At 42.2% G+C, this 25,997-nt stretch overlaps 1 protein-coding gene and 1 long non-coding RNA gene across 10 annotated transcripts in view; one reads left to right on the forward strand and one right to left on the reverse strand.

Moving 5' to 3' along the window:
• Positions 1 to 25,997, reverse strand: part of foxp4 (forkhead box P4) — a 150,896-nt gene that overhangs the window by 82,784 nt on the left and 42,115 nt on the right. For all 9 annotated transcript variants that reach the window (XM_053674178.1, XM_047149400.1, XM_053674180.1 and 6 more), the window contains exon 2: positions 16,619 to 16,796. In XM_053674178.1, coding sequence (XP_053530153.1) covers positions 16,619 to 16,786 — 168 coding nt within the window. In that variant the 5' untranslated portion in view covers positions 16,787 to 16,796. The remainder of the gene's footprint in view (positions 1 to 16,618; positions 16,797 to 25,997) is intronic.
• Positions 11,061 to 16,831, forward strand: LOC124626112 (uncharacterized). The gene is made up of 2 exons (XR_006980743.2): positions 11,061 to 11,425; positions 16,600 to 16,831. It is a non-coding gene; the product is annotated as an uncharacterized LOC124626112 (long non-coding RNA).

The following is a 25,997-nucleotide window of genomic DNA, read 5'->3' on the forward strand; positions in this document are numbered from 1 at the left end:
GAGCTGGGTAAACTTAGACTCGCACTTGGAAAGCAAACAATAAGAAAAGAAAATCTTGCAGCCAGAAACCCTGTGAAAAAAACCCAAAAAAACCTGACATCCATGTTGACTTGATTTCCTTTGCTTTCGCTTTTTGCTTTGTCAAGTCTTTGATATAAGTCTTTGAGGGAGAAACTGTGTCGTACAGTGACCTGTAAGTCTTTGGCCCTCCCTCTGCATGTCCTTCTAAAGCCTCATGGCATTCACCGGCGTGCGCTGCACCTTTAAAGAAAATATGAGGGAGGCGGCGGGTGGCTGGGTCCAACAACAGCTCCATTGTACTGCGACGTTAGACAGGTTTTATTGCAAAAAGGGCGGGTGGGTGCTAAGAGAGAGAGAGAGAGAAAAAGAGAGAAAGAGAGAGAAAAAGAAAGAGGGGAAGGGGAGGGTGAAGAGGTCAGCGCCCAGCTTGGAGGCCTAAGCTGCACTGTGTGTGAGTTCTCCTAACTTGTCATCGGCCAAACCAACCCCCCACCCTCCCCCCGTAAATCAACACTCCTGACATGGGCTTTAATAACAGAGCATTTTTTTTTTATTCAGCAGGGTTGGGAGGAGGAGGGGAGGGCGGTATTGCAGGGTACCCTTTTTCTTTCTCTTCTTGCCCTCCCTGTAGGTGCAGAGAGGCGGAACTCTGGTATTCACTTGAAGGTCCATTTATGGAAAGTAATGAGGAAAAAATTATTTTTGGCATATGTGCCTAGCAGTCCATGTTCGCTCCATCTTGCTTCCCATTCTACAAGCAGGGGTGCAGCATCTACATGTGGTCCTCATCCACCAAAAACAAAGTCGGGCAGAGCTCTTTTTGCCTGTTCAGCAGGCGTTCCAAAACAAGGCACCAAGACACACAAACAGGGCATGATTGGGCGCCTCTTCCCTGGCGGGCCCAGGTTCTATTCATTAGGCTCAGGTTGCTAAAGCAAACAGTGCAGGGAGGTGATGAATCTGGGCAAAATGTGGGGTGTTCTCTCCTCCCTCTCTCTCTCTCTCTCTCTCTCTCTCTCTCTGTGCTGTAAATCCAAATAGAGCAGAGTTGGCTTGTCTGTGTACAGGTGGGCACCATATGCTGGAATGATCCATCATCGCTGACAGAGGACCATTGTTGATGCTTGCAACAACCCCCATGACTACCCCCTTAGAAAAACATGAGCCTCCGTCCCCACGGTAGGCCGTCCCTGGGTGTGGGTGGATGAGTGGATGGTGGGGAGTACTGGAAGCTTGAACGGGTCAGACGGTATCAGGTTACAGAAGCTGGGTGCACAACTGCAGACACCATCCGAAAGCCTCCAGTGTCTGTTGGAAGAAGTCTGGATCACATATGTACTTAACGGAAAGAGAAAAGAGAAGGAGGAGAAAAGAGGAGAGGATAAGCGCTCTCCATAATCCATGATGCAGAAGCTGGGAACCAGACCCAGTGTTGAAACTTGGTACATGTTACAACCCAAAAGGAATTACTTAGTGCTCTAACAGAGTCTCTTAATTAAACGACAGAGCTAACCCTCCTTTCTGGCTTCCAATGGGAGTCGAACAAATTTGTGGTGTATATATATACATACATATATATATATAAATCCAGAACAGACCTTTTTAAAGGAGGTTAGTGCAGCGATGCTTGTCATCCCTCAAGATTACAGGATTTTTAACTTCTTTAATAAACCCTTTATGCTACAATGGCTGCTTAGAGCAATCTACGACTAAGCCCAGTGAAGCTTTGTCCCAAATTACGTATTACAGAAACATTGTAGTAATTTTTAATAAACACAGAAAATGAATTTCAAACGTTCCATGTAATTTGTTCACACTGTTTAGAAAAGCAACTGGGTGTGACCACTGTGTGATTAATGTAACCTAACCTCATGTTAGCACATATGGACGAGTGTGGTCAGACTTTTTTAGCAATAGCCCAAAGAGACCTACTGGAAGGTCTATTTTAAAACCATAAGGAAATCATTTTTTCCAATTAACAAAATTATACTCCATAAATAACCAGTAACTGATCTTTCCTTTCGGTAGGTTGAGAATGTTGAAAAGTTTTAGAAAAACAGAACAGTTGATTCACAGAGGGGAAAAAAAAAAATCACATCCCTCAATCGAAATTACGCCTGGTTTTTGGAATCAAGCCTGAAGAAGGACTCGTCACACTTAGATGATTCTCTGCAGCGAGTACACCACGGTATGCCTGCTAACTCAGGATCAGCAAGGAAACAAGACAGGAATACAAAGGCTTCCCCTTATTCAATTGAAAGCGTTCAACCTTCAAGGAAATTCCAAGCTATGCTAAAACTTTCTTTGGAATGTGATCTTGCCAGACTTTGTGACAAGACCACAATTGTATTAGCACAGGCAATGACACAGTAAGCGTATGAGGGGAAACTGAGTAAAAGAAAAATGATTGTAGCAAGGCGAAACCTCATACATCTCCTCCTTGAGATCCAGTGCCCTCAGAAGTATGATTAGGCATATTCACTTGCAAAGATTCACCTGTTTAAGAATCCTGTGGCAATTGAAGCTCTTGTGGCAGACCAGGATGTTGATCCACACAGCGTCTTCGGGTGTCAAGTGTCGCCTGCAAAAACAACTCGGATTTCAAGGCCTTCCACATCTACAGCAGAGGCAAGGTAGGTCCAACGAACAGAGGTTCAGTATCTCTGATCTTCCACTAAAGGCCTGCCTGGATCTTTTTAAAAGCTGGAATGTTGCATTGCAGCTGGCCAGAAAATGAGCTACATCTACAGCTGCTCCAGTGCGTCTACAATGCTCCGGTCAGGCGCTTTGGGCCTGTTAGCAGCTGTCCACCATGGGCTATGGGGCAAAGTGTGCAATCTTGGATGTGATCAACTCCTCTGGCCTGCGCCAAAGTTTTTCTAGATCTTAATTTCGTCCCCATGACTCATTACCAAGGCCGTAGACTGCAGAGCCGGCCAATTTCACGGTGGGTTACAAATAAACTGCACTTTTGACCATTTTTCTCTCCTTTTCTTCCCACTCTTTCCCTCCTGTTGGCCAAAGCTGCTTTTAATTTGCTACTTCCTGCTCCAGCGTGCTGTTCATAGGCCCTTTGAGTTGCTTGTCACATTTGTTTCCACTCAAAATCATTAGAAAGCTAATCTCAAAAAAAAAAAAAAAAATAGAAAAACCAAGCAAACGATCCAACATTTGAATTATTTAAGGAACCTTCAAAAACATGACGTGCTGTCCTCTTGCCATTTAATGTAATGTTTCCGCAATATAAAGGCTATGGCAAAACCTTAAATTTTAAATGGCTACAGCAGGCCTCTCCGGACTCACACTGGCCATTAAAATGAGGAAAGGGTGAACTAGAGCCAAAGCAATAAAAAACTTAAACTTAAAGAGCAGGTAAAAAAGAAAACATCAAAAAAATAAGCTGCAATGTTTGAAAGGCCCGACCCGTTTAAAAATAATAAAATTCCATCCTATTTTTCTCAAAAGTAACCTGTTTGAAACAGACACTTGCCACTTTCCAGATGCAGGTTCATCATCTCCAGGTCATTTATAAAAAGCCCAAACAAACAAACAAAAAATAGCATCCTCGTGGGGAAAAAATATATAGCATGAAAGGTAATAGCAAAGATATTGAAGTAAGTTATCCCCACATCCTGCTCCAAAAGAGCCAGGGAGGAGGATAATGCACTCTGGCAGGGCTCTCTGGGCATCATTACTTTCTCTACTGCCACCATGAGACACGCTCAAAGAAGGAAAGAATGAAGGAGGTAAAGGGATAGACAGAGTGAGTGAACAAGAGCTAGAAAGAAGGAGACAGAAGTGGCTTCTACTCAGCTAGATGCCCCAGCAGCTGTCTAATACATGGCGATTGCATGGTAGTTCTCTTAACACTGCCCCACAGGCGGCAAAACAAAGTCCTACTCGATGGACTCCATCTCTTGGCTACAAACACTGCAGAAATTAATAAGGAAAAAATGGCATACTGTCACTGTGGAGCGCTTTTCAAGATCCTGGTGTTTAGATATTACTGGATCTACAAGAATGAACTTGGCCACTACAGGGGTGTTAGGGTGTTTTGTGGGCCCCTCCCCCACCGGCCCCCTTAAAGAGTTGAAAGCTGGCCAATATTGTTCCACCGTGTGCACACCGAACTCAGGATGGCTCTGACCAGCAACTGAGCTTCCCATCCACACCACACATGTGGAACATATTTATGTGTTGTTATTAATAAAGGAAGAAAAAAAAAAACCTAATAATAACGAACACAGGATGCTGCCAAAATGGAACTCTGGAGGAAGGGAAACATATACGCAGTATTGTTTAAACAGACGAACGCTGCGTGAATATTCGAAACTATTCGCTTGGAAACCCATTAACTTGCACGTCTGGTCAAAAGGGGGGGGGGGGGGGGGGGGGGGTTAAAGACGAATGTGAGAGACCTTTTATGTTTTTGATTTAACTTTTCTTTTCTACGCCTGGTAATTGCTGAATGCGCAGACACACAGACCTTGCGAAAATAAAGGGTGGCCTAAAAAGAACACAAGAGAAGAGGGGGGTTCTCCAAAACTCACCGTGTGTGGCTAGGTGGGAGTGGTGCCACTTGAAAGAGTGTGTTTTTTGCGTGCGTGTGTGTGTGTGTGTGTGTGTGTGTGTGTGAGTAAATGTCAGAGATTTAGGAGATGATAAATCTTACTGGGCAGAAACAGGGATTCTGTCGCCAGTGCTGTGAGGCCACGTTTCATATCTCCGCACAGGCCAGTGAGAAAGAAAAGATCCTGCACTGTGTTACAATAATCTTTGACTCCGCACTGTACCCTGCTAATGGAAATAAATCATAGGTCTATCACCAAGAATTAGTAAAACATACTGTATTGAACAACACTAGGGTTAGGGTTACTCTTCATCAGTAATCTGTTCAACATACCATCATTGATCTATCATTGGGTAGTTTTTTTTTTTTTTAAAGCAAGAGAAGAGAAACAACATTTCCCTCTTCTTTTCCTTCTTCTCTCCAATGCTTCTTTCTGTTGACTTTAATCTCTTTTTTAAGACGGCAAACACAAAGAAGCGGGCAGAAGCAAGCTAATTAGCAACACTTAAAAAAGAATCCGGCTTCATTGTTCAGAGTCCCTCGGCCTCGCCAGTTACCAGGGCAACAACTTTGAGAGTGTCGCTGGGTGCATTTCTTTCTTTCTATTTTATTTTTTTTTTTTATACCTCTTCTTCTTCTTTCTTCTCTGCCCCCTCCCTGGGCTCTCTGTGAGCCAGCAGTGGAGTATAGAGAAATAAAGGAAGAAAGAGAAGAAGAAAGTGGAAGGGCTGCCCTGTCCCATAGTGAGTAAAGGATTTTGGAAGGCAGTGGGTCTGAACACTTGATCCTTAAGTAGCCATGCATGGCGTACCGGTGAAAGTGTGTGTGTGTGTGTGGTTCTCTTTCCACCTCGTCACCTGACGCGCGCTGAGACAGCGAAAACACACGCCAATTAGTCTCAATTATGGCCACCATTTCCTGACGTGGACGGCGTCCAGTAGGAAATGTACTCAGCAGCCTACAGACCTCCATTCTTCCATTTCCACCCCTCCCTCTCTCCACCACTCTCTCCATCTTTCTGTCCTTCCCTTTCCAACTCTGCCACTTCCTATGATCCCTCTCTCCCTGTTTCCTCCCCACTTCAACTCTTACCTAAATCACCGCCCTCCCTCTTTCACTGTTCACCACCCGCCAAATCGCTGAATCCATTCCTTTTCCAGCTCCCTCCCTTTTCCTCTCTTTCTTCTGCACCTTCTCTCCCGCCAATCTGTCAATCAGGGCACAAGGAGCCATGTGTCCTTCACATTAATACTCTGCGGAGGATCTTTCATAATTGCCATGGTGACTAGGCGAATGTCAATGTCCGCTGTGCTTCGAGATGTGCTGGGGGAAAATACATGTGCTTTGCCAGGTACAGCACATCATTCATATACATAAACTGTCTCAACATAAACGCTTGCTATGTATTTTTTTTTTTTAAAGTAAAAGAAACCAAACAGACGCATCTAACAATAATACTTAAGACAATATTCAAGGACTGAAATGACAGTGAGGGTTCAATACGTACTAGAAAGGAAGCAAAACACACCATACTAGGGTTTATGACCTCTGACCAAAGCTGAACTTTGGCACAGACCTGCTGCTGACCTCAGCCTGGCTAGGTCACTTCACACAATCCTGATGGCCAAGGCAGTGACCTCTGACCTTACCACTTTTCATCAACCATCTATACAAGCAAGTCGTTCATGATAAAACCCATTTTATTTGAGTTCAGGAAAATAAACCTCAGCGCAGACCACATTCCAGCATTGTCTCCAGCATTCACACATTCCATACTGGTACGTGCACATTATCAACGATCCATTGAAATTAGCAAATTTCAACGCTAGCAACAGCAATTTGACTTTTTGCAATTAAAAACAACGTTTTCCGTAAAAGATGAGGGGGAACAATAAAACAACAACAACAAAAAGAAAGTATCATTTCACACATTTCCAGCAAGAGTCCCATATTATAGAGAAAAACAATACTACCGTGTAAAGCAGTCACTCATAAGAAGCTACAAGAAATCAAAATACGAATATGAACAATATATTTTGGAAGAAATCAAAGAAACATTTTAACTTCCTCTTCAGTTAAGATGTACCACGCAGTTGTTGTTCTGCTTTCCTTACTGGCTTGCTTTGTTGATTTGTTTTATAAGAAGCATGAGATATAAATCCAGTCAAGGCCAGTTTTCACTTCGCTTCCCATATTAGCAACCAATTTATCTACTAAAGTCAATAAGTTATGAATATTTGTAAGATATTAGCGCTAATTACAGATGACTGTTTTTGCTAATAGGCATTTACTCTGCCATACACAATAGATGCATGTATATATGCATGCGCATACATAAATACGATGAGAGATTGATTCTAGCTTATGGACTGAGCTGGCAATCGTTAAACAATTATTTCATCCTGATCTCCTCTTTATGAATACAAATGAAGTAACGCAATAAAGATGTGACAAGATATTGAATTAAGAGTTTTGACGCATGGCAGGAATTCTTATTGCATGTGTGTGTGTATGTGTGTGCACATGTTTATTGCAGTAATATAATTTATAGTTATATATATATATTAATCAGGACTGATTGAGGAAACACGGCTACTGTGGCATGTAACTGAGTGAAACTGATAGACCCAGGAGCAGACTACAGGCAATCGCTGTTAACATGATTTTGTAGCCCGGCCCAGTTCAGATTATTTCACACAGAAAGACTGATCAGACACACACACACACACAAGCAAGCATGCACATATGCACACACAAATGGTCCTGCATAGTCTCTTAAAGGTTTCCCTGGAAAAACTCATAAATTCGTTTTATAACCTGTCCATAAATATGACCTCTCCGCATTCCTGAATTAGGACTCAATGTGTGAAAAAATCATTAAACACAGAATATAGGATATCACACAGAACATGTGAAAGCCATTATGTCTCATGCATGCCTTTTGCTGTACTCAACGTGTAGCAAATCAAAACTGGGAGATTTATTAAGTTACCACTTAATATTATTAAGTTACGACACGTGTTTACGTTGAATCTTTTACGTTTAGTCTGGATAAATCTGAAAAAGTTCAGAAAGGCTGTGTAGGTAACATTAACAATACAACGCTGTCCATGTTATATTATTTTAAATGATTAGCTAAGATTCTTAAGGTTTGGGAGACATTTAAGGTGCACTGTACTTAACTTTTCGCAAACCTCATGTGATGTCACGGAGAAGACGAGCACGTCTGGAGGAAAGTGCTAACTGCCCTTTTTGCATATACATGAGCTCACAGTTGGCCATAATTGGTTGGTGTCATTCTGACTGACAGATAGCGTATAGAGACACGCATCCCTCCCACCCAGAGAGCAAGGCTAATTTTCCTCTCTTGGACTCTTTGCCAAAGACAGCTGTGGAATAGTAAGGATTCAACCACTCTTCTGTTGGGCCACTTGTGACCACAAAACCTTAAGAAATTAAGCAATAACGTTTATAATGGTGCTACAAAAAGCCATAACACCAGAGCACACTTTGCATTCAGAAACTATCATGGATAATCTTAGACTAGGCAACAACCTCCATTCACACACACATTACTCAGGCACCACCAGCACAATGCTACAACTCAGAATGGCCTTTCCTCTTTGGTCGACCGGGGTACAAGCAGCCCTTCGGCAATTAAAAGTATGGAATGCTTTTAAGTGACGACACCTTTCAATGTGCCGACAGCATTAGATTTACTCAATGCTATAAGCACTCATCCCCTATCTAAAAGGGATATCATACTCTCATTCAAAGCCACAAATCTCTTCCTCCCTTCATGCTGTCCTTTTGTTCTGTAGCCTTAAGCTGCTTAGGGCAAACCGAGAGGATGCTGAGGGACGGGAAGGAGAAAGAGAGAGAGTTCTTTTGAAGAAATGCAGAAAAGGTTGACACCCAAATGGTCACTCCACTAACACAACCCACATCCAAAAGCGCTACCAGGCTATGTTTAATTCAAGTACAAAAGGTGGTCATTACCAACTGAATGCCAACCAGGTAGTCCAACCAAGAGAGGCCAAAGTCCACCAAGCGAGAACCAGTCTGAGCTCTTTTCTCCCCCAGTTAGGCCTGTCACAAGCTGGATCCTGATTAATGAAAGGGTCTAAACAGCCATCATATGAAAATTATTTATCAGTGGCATCATCAAATTCTAACTCACTATGACCAATCTGCCCTGTCTAGCCCTGATATGGAAGAGGGCTGTCAGCATCTCCTATGGACTATCCTATGATATTTCATAGCCTGCAGTTCGACAGTATCTGGTGTAACATGTAAAGAAGGAAGAACTTGTCTTACCCTTGCAGAATAGTAGCCCTGGATGGGAACTTCTAGCAGATGGGAAGTGGCTCTGAATAAATTGGGAGAAATTTGGGCAAAAAAGCTATAACCAATCGTCTAAGCTTTCACCATAACCTTGGGAGATCAAATCCCCAGATGCCTCGGCCAAGCATGGCTGGGAGTCCAGGAGACCACAATTGACATTTTGATCTGATTTGTTACACTGTAATCATGGTAGTCTGTTAGCTCATGCAGCTCAGGAGTATAGAGCAGTTAGTGCTCTCCTAGAATGCATTCAGCTGCCCTAGTTTGAAAAGATTGCTTGTCATGCAATTGGACAACAAAATCCCAAGTAGTCGAAAACTTATCATTGGGAGATCAAGAGTTGGAATCCGCACAATAGGATGTCCAGCTAAGAGATGAGCAAAGGGTGAGCAAAGGGTGAACAAAGTAGGTCCATAACGAGAATAGACCAGGAGAGAAAAGACAAAACAAAAGAAACAAATTCAGTTGAAAGGATGAGCAACACAACTGCAGAGCAAAGTGAAAGCAGAAGGGGAAGACAAGAACAGTAAGAGTGCTAGGAGAAGAGGAAGTGAGAGAGACAATAGTTAAGCATACTCTCTGTCCCTCCATCTGTGCAATGAACCATGAGATGAGAGATCCATGGCTTCCACATGCATCATCTTAAATCCTCCTAAAAGCAAGCAAGCTGTCTGTTGGCCATGACTATGAATCTCCTGAGGGTCTGGCACTGTCCCAAAGTGCCAAATACAGCTCATCTCTCTCTCTCTCTCTCTCTCTCTCTCTCTCTCTCTCTCTCTCTCTCTCTCTGTCCTATATCCCCACTGTCCTTTTACAACTCATTAGGAATTATGAGAGCCCCTTTGTCCTAACATTCTTCCTCGCGAGGTTATCCAGAGTGGCCGACCTTAGAAGGGGCCTGCTTTAAAACACCTCTCAGCCATTCTGACCAGCATGCACTGTTTAGTGTGTAACACAAATTTGAGTCACCACCGCCCCCTCCTTCTCTTTTAACCCCCCTCTCTGTTTCAGTTGAGTGGCACTCCTGGAGAAAATTACACTTCAGTAGCAATGTACGTCTTTCCTCCTACTGTATCTCTCTCCCAGTCCCTGTGTACCTGGCCTGCTCATAGATGTATGTGTTGCACATGAAAACTAGGACTCCTAAAGCATGTGAGAGTTCCTGTAAAGTGAGGTGTCAGTGCTCCCCGCTCCCCCCCCCCCCCCCCCTGGGAGGAGAGCACGCAAGGGGTTTCCTGGTAGTTTAAATTGCGGGGTACCTTTTTAGCTGCCGAACTTAAAACAAGCACTAAGTAGGGTGCAGAGGAGGAGGGGGAGGGAGGGAAAAAAACAAAAGGAAAAGAAAGGCACCTGGTTTTCGTCAGACACACACACACATACGCACAACCAAGTGCAAACTATGAAAGGAGGGGTGATATGAGGCTTCACAGAGCCACTCTGGTCCCAACGATGTTTGTAACCTGCTATGTGCCGTTTGGAAAGCATCCTGTCTGAAGGCCTGCTTTGAAGCAAAATGACTGCCTACTGGAAAGGGTGACAAACAGTGAGAGAGAGATACACATACTAGTACAGGTAAAGAAGTGGGAGAGGCATTTGAAGTGAAGCACATACATGCCAGGGAAAAGAGAAGACCCTGTGGTTGGATATGTGGAACAAATCAGGGGGTGAAATACTACAAGGACTTGGCCAGTGTGTACTGTTGTTTTTCTTTTCTTTTTTTTCTGCCCCCCCCCCCCAAGCAGGGTTTTTTTTTTGCTTTCAGGGTTGTGAAGCAGACAAGAAACATTCCTCAGGGGGGCCCCGGCCTTTCTTGACACGTCTCAGCATTACACTTTCTTCCCCTCCCCCTCGCTTCTTTTTCTACCCCTCCCACCTCTTCGACCCCACTCTCCTCGTTCTCTCGTCTTTGCCTCTCCACTCTTTTCTCTTGCCCTCTTAGCCCCCATCTCTGATCTGTCCACACCTCTCTGACTTATCCTCCTCTATATATCTCTGTATCTACTCTGAATACATCTCATTCTCTTTATCGCGCTACCGTACAGCGTCTTCCTCGAATACACCAACTCAACCTACTGTAACCTCCTTTCTCGTTCTCTACCTCACACCCTTCTCTCGCTTCTCCCACTTTCCCTTGACTCCAACTCATCTTGCTCTATTTCCACATCTACCCCCTCCCTTTCCTTTTCCATAGCTCTTTAGGACCTCTGTTTATTTGCTGTGGGTCTGTGACGGCTGCGGAGATGTCTGTGATTTCTCCCAGGCTCTGGAGGGGCCCATGGAGAGAGTGCTTTGTGTCCTGTCTGTTTTTTTTTTCCTCCTTTTTTCCCCCCCTCTCCGCTCCACTGAGTTCCACCACTCCCACCGCATCCAGGTGAAAGAGCCGGGTTTGTTAAAAGAGGCGAATGAGGAGGGAGCATCAGGAGGGGAGAGACAATGCAGAAGCGATAAACAAAAAGAGGAGGAGGTGCTGAGGGCCTAGTGAGCGTGCGAGTGAGTAAGAATGCGTGTGTGTGTGTGTGTGTGTGTGTGTGTGTGTGTGTGTGTGTGTGTACACGCAGGTGGGTGGGTTTGCGTGGGACTGGGTGGCTAGGAGGCACTTCCTGAGAAAACTGTGGCAATCTTTGTATTTGCTTTTTTTAGGTGAGCCAGGGAGAAGTGAAACACAAACCATCAACGGACTAAGCCTGCCATATGAGTATGAGTAAAGAAATTTACAGGAAGTCATAGCCATAAAAAACTTTAAAGAGTTTCTTACAGAAAAGCAGGATATTTGAATTGGTCAGTGTCAGGAGAATTCTCATATGGATACTATGATACTGTTTGCTTTACTAGTTTCAAACTATTTTCTCTCTCTGTGTCCTTTTAAATCCGGAGCGAAATCCAACAATTAGCATGGAATTTCTGAGGTATACTAATCAACACAGCATCATTGATTATTTTCCTATAACCACATGCCCTGTCACGTTTTATTCCTCTTATAACACAATTTGCCAACGATTCATTTACTTATTAATGAATTACATGCTTTTCTCAGTTTAGAGTTGTAGCATCACATTACTTTACAGCAACTATAAACAGCTGTTCCCTCACTTTTTTTTATGAATTTAAAAAAAAAAAAAAACACACACACACAGCTTGTTATCAAGAAAAGGTCTTTAACGTTCTCCATTCTGAAGACTTTTTGATGGAAAACTTAAAACTGCTGGCACAGGTGACCTCCAAAAAGGGATGTGGATGGATAAGTATAAGATTATGTGACACATCTACCATACAGTTCCAGTTGAATTAGCTGATACAAGTGTTGTGGTGTAACCTTTAATTCTGGCACAAGTTTTCTTATGAGCTATTACAACCTGACGAGGAGTGACAAGAAAAAAGAAGATTTTATATTGGCCATGCTGCCAATATAAAAAAAATAATTCCCTGCCAAGCTCGCTGGCTCAGAACTCAAAATCAGAGCTAATAGAAAAGGAGACCAAAAAAAAGGACGTTATTTCTGATGTTGGTCTTCAGATGAAACAGCCATAAAACATCAGGAATAAGATTGAGGTCAGTGACAGATCCAGATTATCCAGAACAAAGCCTGTGGCTTCTTTCAGCAAAGCACTAACAGGGAGTGAAACAAAGTGTTTGCTCCATCTTTAGTCACTTTTCTTTGTGGTTTTAGTTTTTGATCCAGTATCTCAATCATGCAATTATAAGGAAGTATTGCGGTTAATACAGCTATTTGAGTATTGTTAAGCTTCCAACATCAAATGTGACAGCAGTTCAAAGAGGCACCCTGGGGGGTAGAGGGCGGGGCTTTCGAAAATTTCTGTCTTCAGGTAGAGTCGGGAATATAACACCTTGTGAAAATGATTTACAAAAAAAAAAAACAAAAAAAAAAAAAAAAAAACAAGGACCAGGAGAAAAGCAGGTGTAGGGAGCTTCATATACTTCACCCTAAGGGCTCTGGATACACACACAACCTGCACGCCTGCAGCACCCACATACTCACCACCTCACACAGACACACACACACACACACACACACACACACACACACACACACACACACACACACACACTCCTTTCAACATTTAAACGACAACTAATGCCATATGTTATCATAAAATGCTCTCCCCCACACCATCTAACGTCACTAAATGGCAGATTATGGGTAGAAGGTTAAAAAAAGGAACATAAAAAAGGCAGTTGAAGGAAGGAATGGTCACTGACTCATTTTTCTGAGTAAACTGCTGCTTTGCCAGTTTTGGTTTGATGACAAACCAAAGTGAATAAAACAACCTTGTGTTGATGGTCTGATGAAGTGGTGTTTTTTTTTTTCAATCCCAGAAAACTGCTTCAGTTGAGTCAGGAGTGTTAGAGCAGAGAAATCAATCAATATACACTTAATTCAAGAGGCCTCTAGGGGCAGCATTGTGAAACACAGGTCTGAGACTGTCACTGGAGAGCGCTGATTTATTTAGTTACTTTTCAGACAGAATGTTCTTGTGACAAATTACAAGTTATCACTTCTGATTTGTTTGTTTCGAGTAGTCACATTTGATGTCATATTCATGTTGGTCGGTGTTAGCTGCGGCTCAAGCTTATGTTAAGCAGGCGAGTGTACGTGTACGAGCGTACGTGAAGCAGGCGAAAAATTAAGATTTTTGTTTTATTTTACAGAATTAAGATTTTTTTCTTAATTCTTCATTTGAAGCTGACATTGACCCCCCCCCACCAACTATTTCCAATAAATCAACACAACTTCGTTTTTTTTTCTATATATATAGTTCCAACAAATCAGATGTGTTTTTTTAAGAGTTTATTCAGAAATGTTAAATTCACTTTTTATTTTATTATAAAGATTTTTAAAGCTCCTGTTGTACAAAGAGTACATTTTTAGACACACTATAGTTCTTCAGCTTTTGGCTGATGGGAGCTACATAGTTCATATAATTACAAAAGTGACAATTTGAACGTATAGAAAAAGACAAAAGTCAATCGAGAATTCTAAGAGACACTGGTCAGAAAATCTTTTTTTCTTTCTAAATCTTTTCAGTTAAAAACAGATATACCACGACTGCTTGACTGAATGCAGCATGTAAACCCAAACAGCAAGATAAGCTCTACTTGAACAATAAGACTAAAAAGTAAGCTTTTTAGCTTGTCACTTTTTTTTTGTCATTTTTTTTTCATATTCTTCCAGATCCTATATTATTACCTATTTATTATAAACTGCCCCGGGTTTAGTTCTAACTTTCCAGACACCACAGAAATCAAATAAGTGAGGCAATGAGAAGCAGAAAAAGGAAAACACGGTGCATTAGTGAGGTTGTGGATGGCATATGTTTGACATTGGGAATAGTTTGGAGTAGGAGTAACTGGCCATTTCTCTTTCTAATTAAAGGCTTTAGCTCACGTGACCACACACAGGTGCAATAACACAGACCTGGCATGAAAGAAAGGCCCGCTTGTGTGAGGTAAAGCCTCTCACTTACTCTGTGTGAGGCTACACGCGCGTGCACACACACACGTACACACACACACACACACACGCACACACACATAAATGATGGAACCCGGGGAAGGGAACCACAGAGGAAAAGCAATTCACTTCAATTACCTTCATTAGAATTCCTCTTGCTTATTTCAATTTACAGAAGCAGGGAAATGTGTGTGTGTGTGTGTGTGGGGGGGGGGGGGGGGGGGGGGGGGGGACTGGTCAGTGAGCGGGGTCTGTTCCTCTCTCTCGCTCTCTCCCTTTCAGAAGAGGTCCTCACACTCAAGGGCATCTGGTAACTTTTAAACTTTTTGGCCTTCTACACTCAGTTATTAGACATTGATCATTCTGCATTCACTCTGCATTATCCAAGTCTTTTTTGTTTTTGTGACTCATACATTTGCAGCCCTTTTCCTTAATAATATCCCGATTACTGATATTACCTCAGAAAGCAAACCAGTGAAGCCAACACAATGGTTTGGCTCCACGTTTGCCAGCGCTCCATTTCGCTCGACAAAGCTTGCGGCCTTACTTCTGTGCTATCAGCGTCGCAGAGCAGCTTCTGTTGGCCGGATGAGAACGCCTGGCCTGTGTTTAGGGGGATGGTGTGAGCGAAAAGTGAAAGTATTCCAGCCAAGAAGGTCCGGGAAGCAGTAAGGAAATTCCAGCTGACGCGCTGGACAGGGGAGACACTGACGCACGGGCCAGAGCAAGGGGCGCAACATTATTCGTGCTGACGTGTCGTCTAAAGCAACATGCCATTGAGAGCATTAACAGAATTACACTGTGGTCTGGGACTGCAGCAATCGATAAGCGACTGGAGAGGAACCAAAGACTGTAAGTGCAAAGTTCCTTGGTTCCTCCACTGCTTTTATTAACCATAATACTAAAAGAGATTATATGGTCAGGAGAGCTGATGGGAGCTCATCTGAGTCCAAAACGCTGCACAATTTGTGCTAGTGTTGATACTACTGGGTTGGACGAATCTCTAACCTGGGCGGCGGGACAAGAAAATACATTTTTGACTCCCAGTTGCGCAGCAAAAAAAAAGTGCATTCGATGTCTTTTAGGCTTTGCAAAACTAAAAGACATTTGTTCTGCATGTATAAACATAATGCATTTCACGGTGATGCGATACACCTCAATGCTGTAACTGTAGCGTGCACTACGCGCGTCAGCTACATACAGAAACATGAGACAAAATAGAGACGCGAGTAATATTTTATGATGTGAGGACAGAATATTACAGCTCACTGCCCAAAATACTGGCTTTTTGTTGACAGCATAAATACATTCTGCTACGTTAAAAACTTTAAACAGAAAAGCATTTACGCTAGCACTGGAATATCGTCGGGAAGCTCGGAGCCTGATGATGCCAATGGATTGCATATGCTCTCTTTCCATGTTTATCAGGAACTAAGGAATCCTCGAGGTCTGTGAGCTCATGTATGTGGAAGAGCGGCGGCTTCATATACGTGTAAGCCTTCATGCTCCATGGATGGTAACTGTTGGGTAGGAATTGGTAGGTGACCAAATGGTGGGAGTGGGGGGGGGGCTTTCTCAGGAGAGGATAAGCACACAGGCTACACAGGTTAGGCTTCAGGGAAAAAACAAAATATGACACATTAGAGCTTCCACTTTTCAGATGGTCTAGCTAACGATTTTATCATTGGCCCATCCCTGCATTAGGTTTAGGTTTGGATCACCAGGAAGACTAGAACTTGTTCGAGTAACGAAGCATTGTTAGATATTTGGAACGTACACTATTTACTTGCTGAACACGTTTTTTATTATTTTATTTATTGTTTTAAAAGGGACAAAGTTTATCGAAACTACAGACATACATTGGCTGATATCAGTCTGGTGATATGTGAATATCGTCTTTAGAAATGTGAATGTTTGCCAAATGTAGGATATTTACTTACTATTCACCTACGATAAGCCAGTCATAATAGTTAACCTGAGGGATGAGGAAATCCAAAGTGTACACTTGAACATTGTGCAATACGCTCTATGAAATCCACTGTGTAATGTAAACTGCACAGTTTGCTTCTCATAAAAACCACTCGGGTATTTATACATTACACAATCAAAGACAATTGCACAAGACACAACTACCAGCAACTAACAGTGTTCTTCCTGGTTTTTTTTTTTTTTCCATTTTTTTTTTTTTTTTTAGAAATCTCACAGACACACACCTGCTGCTGTTGAAGGTGCAGTAAATCCACGGGGCTGATCTCCCCATTGGCGTCACCGTTGGACCCACCCTCTCTTCCTCCGCCCTCCGATTGGCTGGTCAGGCTGCTGACTCCGTTTTGGTTGGAGGACACTGTTCGAATGGTCTCAGTTGCTGATTCTACCATCATCACGTGGCACCTGAGTGAACGGGGACAGTGGGAAAGAGAGAAAAAGAGAGAGAGAGAGAGAGAGAGAGAGAGAGAGAAAGAGAAAGAGAGAGAAAGAAAGAGGGGGGTTAAACCAAACAAAGACTAAATGACCATGAACGATTGCAATTGCTTAAGTTGTAGCTCTGGGCATGTTCAAGTCTCGGCAAGCAAACAAGTATTGCAACAAAAACATGCAAACACACTAAATCTAACCGCCATGGAGGAACACAAACTGTATTCATTGTGGCTGCTGAGAATGTGCACTTCTCCGGCATTTCTAAAGAGCACGACACAACAGTGTCACATCTGCCAACCTTGAAAACTCTTAGTAAACAAATTGACTGGCTGTCGTGCAAACCGGAGCGGGTCAGGACACCACCTGAGCCTCTTCGTGTCCCACACAGATTGGTGAAAAAAACAAGGATTACTTCAAAACCAAGCAGAAGGTCTTACGGATGTTTGGTTGGAGAACACGCCTGCGCCAATGTGTTGATCAGAGACCTCAAACTGGGATTGGCGTGCTTCTTTCCACAGAAAGAACTAATAAAAATTACCTTACATACATAAAATCAGCTCTATTTCTGAGTCCCGTCTCACCTTCAGACGTCTTTCGAGACACCGAGTTTTGATGCATGTGCTGCAACAACACCAAAGGTCCCTTTTAATTAGAAATCAATTGCCAAACATGTTAAAAAACCAGACCTGGTGGGGGGGGTTTTTGTGTGTTTTTTTTTTTGGCGAGATGGCAAAGAAAACAGAGCATTCAACAATGCAGGAATGCAGTAGTAGAGGTTAAGAAGCAAAAGGAAGAGCGTGGGAGAGAGACGAAGAGAGCTGCTGGAGCGCGGGATACATAACAAAACCTTCAAATGTGTGAACGCGACCCGCGCCTCCTCTAATAACAAGCACAAGCTCGTCTTTCTGCCTCTTCCAGTTTTAAAAATAAAGTTTTGTTTGGTTTTGTTTATACCTTTGTGTCTGTGCAATCCCGGGCTTGTCGAACAAAATGCCACGCAGGCATCTGAGCAGTGATTAGCTCCTGGGAATGAGGGGCAAATGTTTCATTAGTGGAAAACTGAGAGTCGAGACAGAGAAGAGAACATGGTGGAAAAAAAATAATAATAATAATAAAAAAATTACACGATAGCAGGTGAGGGCTTGACGTCTCGTCTCGGAAAAATCCGCTACATGTTCATTTAAGAAGAAGGATAAACATGGGGAATAACGAGCATAATATGGGGCTGTGTTTGTTGTGGGAGCGGATTTATCGGTACATGGTGCTATCTGGCACATATGGCCAGCCACAACAACAGCTGCAGTGCTAAAAGACAGAGTGCAGCTTGTCTAAAGCACTGTTACTGTAGTGCACGCACGAAAAAGGAAAAATACGTTTTGCCTCTTGGAAGGCACCTGAAACGCAGAGGGTGAATCAGATTTCATAACTTTCATCACGGCGCAAGATTCATAAAGCGTGTCATTCAAAGCCACCTGGTGAAAGTTTGGCTGCTAACAACGGGCTAATGAAGCGTTCATGCTTAACTGGCATGACTGAAAGGGATGCCGGCGTATCCGGAGCTATAGAGGCCTGCAAACCAATATGAGGGTGGCTTGACTTTGGATAAACCTCGAAGGCAAGCCGTGAAGCGACGGCAGACAGATAGCGCCCCATCCATTTCTTTCATGGGAGAAGTCGTGGGAAAACGTGAAGATGTAATGAATAAATAAAACCATGTAGAACTGTTCTGGATTCAATGTGCAACGATCCAGAGTCCAGTTTTACGATCAAGATTCTTACATTTGGTCGTTTCAGTATCTGCGTGGACCAATCATAAATTCATTAGCCATAAATTAAAACCAGGCTCAAAAGCAACAATTACGGTATTTTAACTACAGACGATGGAAAATAAACAAGAATGAAATCAGCAGATAGCGGGCAACTTTTACTAGCTACAGTTTATATCTAATAAAATCTTTGGGTAACGTTTCGGCTACGAGCTGAAGATATTATTAGAGTCTGACTACCATCTATAAAGTCTTTAAATGTGATGCGACTGCTTTAAATGTGCTAGCATTAAAGTTATACAGGGTGTCCCAAAGTCTCTGAATATAATGGAAATATAAACACTTTTTTTTTTTTTTTTTTTTAGCAAAATGTCTTCCAAAATATTTCATACTTAGTTTATATTACCTGAGAAGTGGACGTCCACGAACATCCACTGACGAAGACCATAAGCGATGTGGTGCTGGGATACACGGCCCCCTATGTAAGTATGGAGACTTTTGGGACGCCTTGTAGTTCGCTGTATTTAACTCGGTTTTGTTACACCATCCATTCATATTCGTGATTGAATGGCATCCATTCAAACTAATCCGCCTAGCAAGATATTACTACTAATAATAATAATAATAATTCCTCTCAACAGCCAAGACGTGTCCTTGTTTGTCAGGATTTGGAAAAGAGTAATATTTGTAGCAAAACTGAACTACTTTATAAAACTAACCCAGTTGGTGTGTTATGTTTAAAACAAACACATCTAATGGATTTTTCTTCTTTTGCAATTTTTTTTTTTCTTCTCGAATGCTGGAGACTGTTTTATCTGGTCAGGAAGGCAACTGTGAATGAAAAACTGATAGCCCGAATATGTAATCTGCTTGTCCCGGGCTACTGATTTGTCCACCCTTGAGTATTATCCAGAAGTTTAATACAGCTGATAACCAGCCACCTCTTCACATCAGCGCTCTCCTCTCTTTTCGTTCCCTCGGCTCTCTTCCTACCTTCATATTCTCACTTCAACACCAACACAGGAGATCTTCTATGCCGCTAAATTGTAATTCAAAGAGTGTGATAAATCAGAGCTTCCACTCCAAGAAGCTTGGCGAGGGTACACAGGGCCAAAAGCATCAGATCAGGCAGCGTGACAGAAGCAGTCGGAAGGTGTGAGTATTGCAAGGAAGCCTTGTCATATTCAGTAATGGGCATAGATCGCAGCCGGAATGGGAGGTCGTTGGAAAAAAAGAAGAAGAAAAAAAAAGCAGGCCAATAAATCAGCAGTTGGGAACCTCTGATTACGACTGTGAGACGGCGGTTTTGCCAAGTCTTGTAATTGTTTTTGGCAGCCTCAACCGATGCCAAGGCTTGCCGGGTCTCGTTCGAGCCCTCCCCTCTTCCAGCTGAACTTTGACCTTCAAGAATATTGAAAGATGCATTCCTCCTCCCAGGGGTGTAAAGCACAGGAGGGAAGGAGGAAAAAAAAAGAGACAGAGAGGGGGGCATTCTTCTTCAGATCTAAGAGATAAAGAATGCGTTCGCGAGGCTGGGGTGGAAAACTGAGCAAATCAAAATGTACATTCGCCTTTTAATTGGACGGAAAATGGGACTGAACTTGCCTTTGCTTCAGGGAGTAAAAATCAATCAGGTTGCCTGTAAGTTCAAAAATAAATAAATAAAGTGGGTCTTCCTGTGGTAATGTAACACATTTGTCCACGCACTGCAAGCTTTTAAATTTCTAACTCCTTTTTTTTTTTTTTTTAACTTCTCCTATCAGCAGATTTTCTTTGGCACTTATGCGAAAGGGTGGAGGGGCCCATGATTCATTCTCTATCCTGTTTCTGCAAGTACGCCGGCTGCAGTGAGCAATCCTGAAAGCGCTCCTAACCGCCTGGTAAAAAGCCGCCTGTTTATATTGCTGATACTGAGAGTTGCTAAGGCGAAGGGGCAACCAGGGAATAAATAACCAGGTCTAAGTTCTGGTTCCAAAAAGTGCACAACTGCAGGAAAAAAAAAAAAAACCAAAACAAAAAAACTAACAGCTTTACAGATTTTTATTTTCTTTTTTTAAACACACATTGCATTTTAGGGAAGTATCATGGGGGAAAAAAACAAGCTCAGGAAATGATGAAACAAACCACAATTTGTATCATCCATGTATAAAATGGTGCTCTTCCCAGAATTATACATTTGCTTTCCCTATTTGTTGCCAGCAGACGCCCAGGCATCTGAAATCTCTCTCTCGCTCTCTCTCTCTCTCTCTCTCAGGTGGGCCGTCACTTCAAGCCCTTAACAAATCTTGGCTATTCCCGAATTAGCCATTCCCTCCACGCTAGATAAAAGAGGTAAAAGTGAGGAGAATGATCTCTTTTCCTCTTGATCTTTTTTTTTCCTCTCTTGTTGCTGCTTTTTGTCAAAAATGTTCACTGAGAAGTCCGACAAAATTGTGAAAAGAAAAAAAAAATTTCCAACATTAAAACATAAACCAAAATTTCTAAGTTGAATCCTGACCTTTCATCCAAAATCTTGGCAGAGATGGACAAAGTTTCGCTCAGTAAAGTTTGCTCAAGCTCTCGGGTCTTGCTCAGGTCGTTGAGACGGAGCCTGGACAGAGCCGTGAGGGCTTCTCAACATCTCTACAGCTGACTCTGAGCTCTTCGAAGGATCCCGCTTCGGATTTGCGAGCTGAGCCAGGATTTCAAATCCAGTTCTGCTCCGGAAGACAATCGGCGCAAACGCATACAGATCGAGCTGACTGAAACTGAAACGCGGTACTTCAACTGAAAAACAATAAATCTCTAAAAATACTATCTAGCCTAATAAAATAGGTATTACAGATCTGAATACGTGCATCTTTCCCCGATTCGCCAAGCCAAGGCGAAACAGTCCTTAGTGACAGTTACATGTAAAAACATTATTTCCATAAAACTGAACTATCAATATATTTAAGTTAAAAAAAAAAAAAAAAAAAAAAAACCTGTTAAAACAATAGCAGCAGCATGTTATACGTCATAGCGCAGTGTCGACAGACTGGTTTATATTTGCAATTTCAGCTACAAGCACCGCTGCTTTGTTTAACTTCTAAACATAAATAAATTAAAAAGCCATCGCATGGTCACAATGACAAGTTTGAACGTATTTATGAAAATGAAATACAGCCTGGCCGTCCGTTGTCCACGTTGGCTTGCCGTCGTTTCATCTTTTTTTTCTTTCTTTCTTTCTTTCGCTCTTTCCTGCATTCTTTCCGCTTTCTCTGCTTTGCCTTCTACAGGCTCATGTATAGAGGTGGAAAGTATCCATTTAGGCGTTCCAAATCTCTCAAAGACCACGACTCAAACAGTTTCCTGTTTCAATATTTTTGTACCAACAACAAAAACAACCTAAATAATGCTTAGTAGTCTTGCATTCTTAAAAAAAATAAATAAATAAAATAAAGGTTGCCTTAAGGCAGTTAATGCTATAGACCTGGCTTGGTTAATTAGTGGTCCACGTGACGACCAGCACGACAGCATTAGCATGAAATTTGAAGCTTTGAAGCTGATCTGTTTGAGCAGAGCGTACAGATAAGGAGACGTGAGCGCTGGACAGACTAAAGGACGGAAGCGCCGCCGCATCGCTCCGTTTAGGTAGAGACGAAGCGAGAGCTAAATCCCACTGGAACCAGGAAACCAGGAAAAGAAAACAGACCAACATGTCAATCCTGGATGCCACTGAAGATCACATGTTCATGCTAAAGATTAATTTTGAATTTAGACCTTTAAGTACTTTTAGTACTTCTGTAGTTATTCTGTACGTTTCCCACCCACTCGATTTTAAATAAATCATATATGAAAGTTCACAACGGCTCGTTGTTTACCCGAAACGTTCCCTGTGTCCTTTTAGCACCTGTAGCTTATCCCTGTTCATAAGTCTTGGTGTGAAAAAGCTTTAAGCAGGTTTATTTGCACAAGTCCCCAAAAGCCTGTTTCGACAGCCTTGCGTCAGCCCGCAGGAACGCGCCTTATTAATAAAACAAACACAAAGCTGACTAGATTGGAACAGACAGGCTCGACTGTGCTAACACAATCTCCCATTCACCCCCAGGCTACCTCGGCAATATCAGTTCCACTGAGAAGTACACGCTTCCCATCCGTCGCTTCCCCCTTTGGCCTCCGTTAGCATCTTGTTTAGCGGGGGAGAGGATTCAGTCAACACTGAAGAGGCCTAGCCTGAGGGAATAACCGATTCTTAAAAGAGGCTGAAGTGGAAGCTGAATTAATATTATGGGATGGGATGTAGTGTCACCCTTTTTATTATTTTTGCCAAGTGAAAAAATAAAAATCAAGTACAACCATCTAGAGCTGGCGTTAAATGTACCATTTTAAGATCTAGAAGTAAGGCTCATTAAGGGAAAAAAAAACTGCTGAGATAAAAAAAAATATATATATATATATAAAAAACATTGGGTGGTACAGTGACATGTATTAATCTTGTTTATTTATTTGCCTGAACAGGAAGAACTGCCCTGGAGATCCAAACACCCAAAAAGTGCGGAAGGATAGGGTGTATTTGTGTTAGCAACCCTGGGCCAAGGGGCCAAGGGGCAGAGGGCAGGTGTGTCCTTGCATCTGTGTGTGTGTGTGTGTGTGTGTGTGTGTGAGAGAGAGAGAGCGAGAGAGAGAGAGAGAGAGAGGGTGTATATTTATATGTTGTTAGTCTGTGGTTACAGAACACATCTTGCAGGAACCAGAGTTGATCTGAGAGCACTTCCTCCAGTAGCTGATCACAAATGTGTGTAAGTGTGTGTATGAATGTTGTGTATATCCTTGCGAGAAGTCGTTAGTGGCAGTTGTTGACAGCCAAAGACCCTACATCATGTGCCATAAAAGAAATTATTTTCAGAAAAAGCCAAGTTTTATCATACGGATCAACAGTTCTGCCGTTGTACTGCACATTTCTTACGGAGGAGCAACCGTGAAAAAATAAGAAATGGGAAACAGCGTCTCCAATATACCGACTAGGGACTAAGTGTATGGCAGACACCCATAATCTAAGAGTAATTATAAACAGTTTAAGAACATGCTGATATTTAACCCAGAAAAAAAAATGTAACTGTTGATATGGTGACGCATACTGTAAAGAGACGTACGTGGGGGGGGGGGGGGGGGGGGTTCGGACAGATGCTGCTGAGGAAACTGGAAGTTGGAGTGATAACAGGAAGTAACTCGTCTCACAGACATTAAACCTTTAAATGTAACTGTCGTTCAGTAATAATTCAAAATTGAACACGGAAAAAATGTTGTAGTATAATAGGAATGAAACATGCTGTTATTGGAAAATATTCAACTCTAAGTGGGGGTGACATGACCCAAGTTACTGCTACCTTGTTATTTTCCAATAACAGCATGTTTTATTCCTCTTTTACCAACGTAGGGCTGGGCAATATCACAAAAATATATCTCGAAACTTGAGGACACTTCTACGCTACATGAGGCGTATCATGATATATAATTCAGCTGTCTGCAAAAAACCCCCCAAAACTGTTAAACTGAGTATGACGATACTTTTCTTTAACACCTACAAAGACAAAGAACATAGAAGTAAAGAACAAGAAGTAAATAAATAAATAAATAAATTGTCGAATCACCGGCATCCATTCAGTACCATTTAATTTGTAATTATTCAAAATGTTTAAAAAAAAAAACAAAAAAAAAAACATCACCACACCAACGATATCTCAGAAAAGTGTATCGTGTATATCGTATCACAATATCAATATTATATCGATATATCGCTCCGCCCTACACCAAAAGTTTTAAGCACTTTACTGTTACACTGAACGTTTTGGAATTTGTGGGAGAGAAGTTGCTTCCTGTTATAATGTTATTCCTGTTATTACGAAAACATCACCTCCCGTCATGTTTGATTTCTTACATAGCTTAAGTTCCTTACTGCAATCGGGCTGATTTCATAATGCCTGTGGCCCAGAAACTAAGACAGAGCAAACTTTTTTCACATTTTGAGCTGCTGAATGACGCTGCGAAATCATTAAGAGCCATAACAATAACAATAACGTTAGAGTTTTGTAGGCGTGACCCTGATGCCTCACGTGAAATCAAAACTACGTTAATGTGCGAGACAGAAGACGAGCATTTTTTTATTTTATTTTTTTTACTAGAAATGAACACCAGATCTTGTATCTGAGAAATTCATACTGAAGGGTTAGGGTTAGGGTGAATTCATGAATTTATAACAGAAGGACGCAAAAGCTAACTCGGCACCTGACCCTAACCTTTGTTTCTTAGCACGTAACTGGAGTCATGTGACATGTTCCAGGACTTTGGGGCTGTGAAGAAGAGACAGAAATGTGCAACTCCTGTCTCCTGTAAATGAACATAGAGATGAGAACAAATGAACGGAAGAGACTAAGAGAAGGGCAGTGAGGTTGCGAAAGAGAGCTACTCTAAACTCCTAGTGTCTCCTAGTAGACTTCACCTTACTCTTCCCTCAGTGGCATCAAAGCGCTTCAGCCACCCAGCTCTCATTAGCGATCAGCCTCTCAGGAATGTCCTGACAGTAAAGGAAAGCTCGCTTTTTGAAGACCGCTTAGCCAAGCACTCATGCGATACTTTCTCTCTCTCTCTCTTTCTTTTTTTTTTTTTAAACAAGGCGGCCATCTTTCTTGTTCCACTCTGCATTCATCCACTGTCCCTCTGGCCACTCACTTGAAGCACTCGTGCCATTAAAAAAGACCAATATTCTGCATCTCCAGCATGGAGGGCCTTTTGTCTCGACACTTGCTAAAAGAAATGAGGATTTGAATGCGCCCGTGGAATTTCAGACATGACTAAAGGGCAAAGGACATCTTTGGTGCTTTGTAGATGTACACCATTCGGGAATATTGTTTCACACGTGGTACAAGATGTTCTTATATGCAGGTCTCGTGTGTTAGAGTTTAAAAAAAAAAAAAAAAAAAAGTGCGTGTGTTGTCATGAGCTTTTCTCTCTTGTGATCGCCTGGAGCAGGTCCAAGATATGCAGGTGAGACTCATTAGTACACAAAAAGCATAGATGTAGCAGCACTTGATCCTTTCTTCTGCTCTATGCTCTGCTTCAAAGAGGAATTACCAGTCTCCTCACTGACCCAGCATGTTTTGAGAACTCAATGTGTGTGTGTGTGTGTGTGTGTGTGTGTGTGAGTGAGATGAAGGAGTTTCTGACTGTCTACTTTAAAGTCTATCAAAGAGCAAACATTGGGAATGAATACTAGTTTCACTTATTTTACTGTACTGGCAACCCTACGTTCGGTCAATGTAAAAAAAAAAAAAATCACAAAACGAGATCGTCCCGTATCCAAAGATAACCGATTCATTTTCTTAACACGCAGAGCGAGACGAAAAGAGGGAATAAAAAGAGCGAGACACCGAACAAAACCATCTATATT

The sequence above is a fragment of the Ictalurus punctatus genome, chromosome 21 (assembly GCF_001660625.3).
Source record: "Ictalurus punctatus breed USDA103 chromosome 21, Coco_2.0, whole genome shotgun sequence".
NCBI lineage: Eukaryota > Metazoa > Chordata > Actinopteri > Siluriformes > Ictaluridae > Ictalurus > Ictalurus punctatus.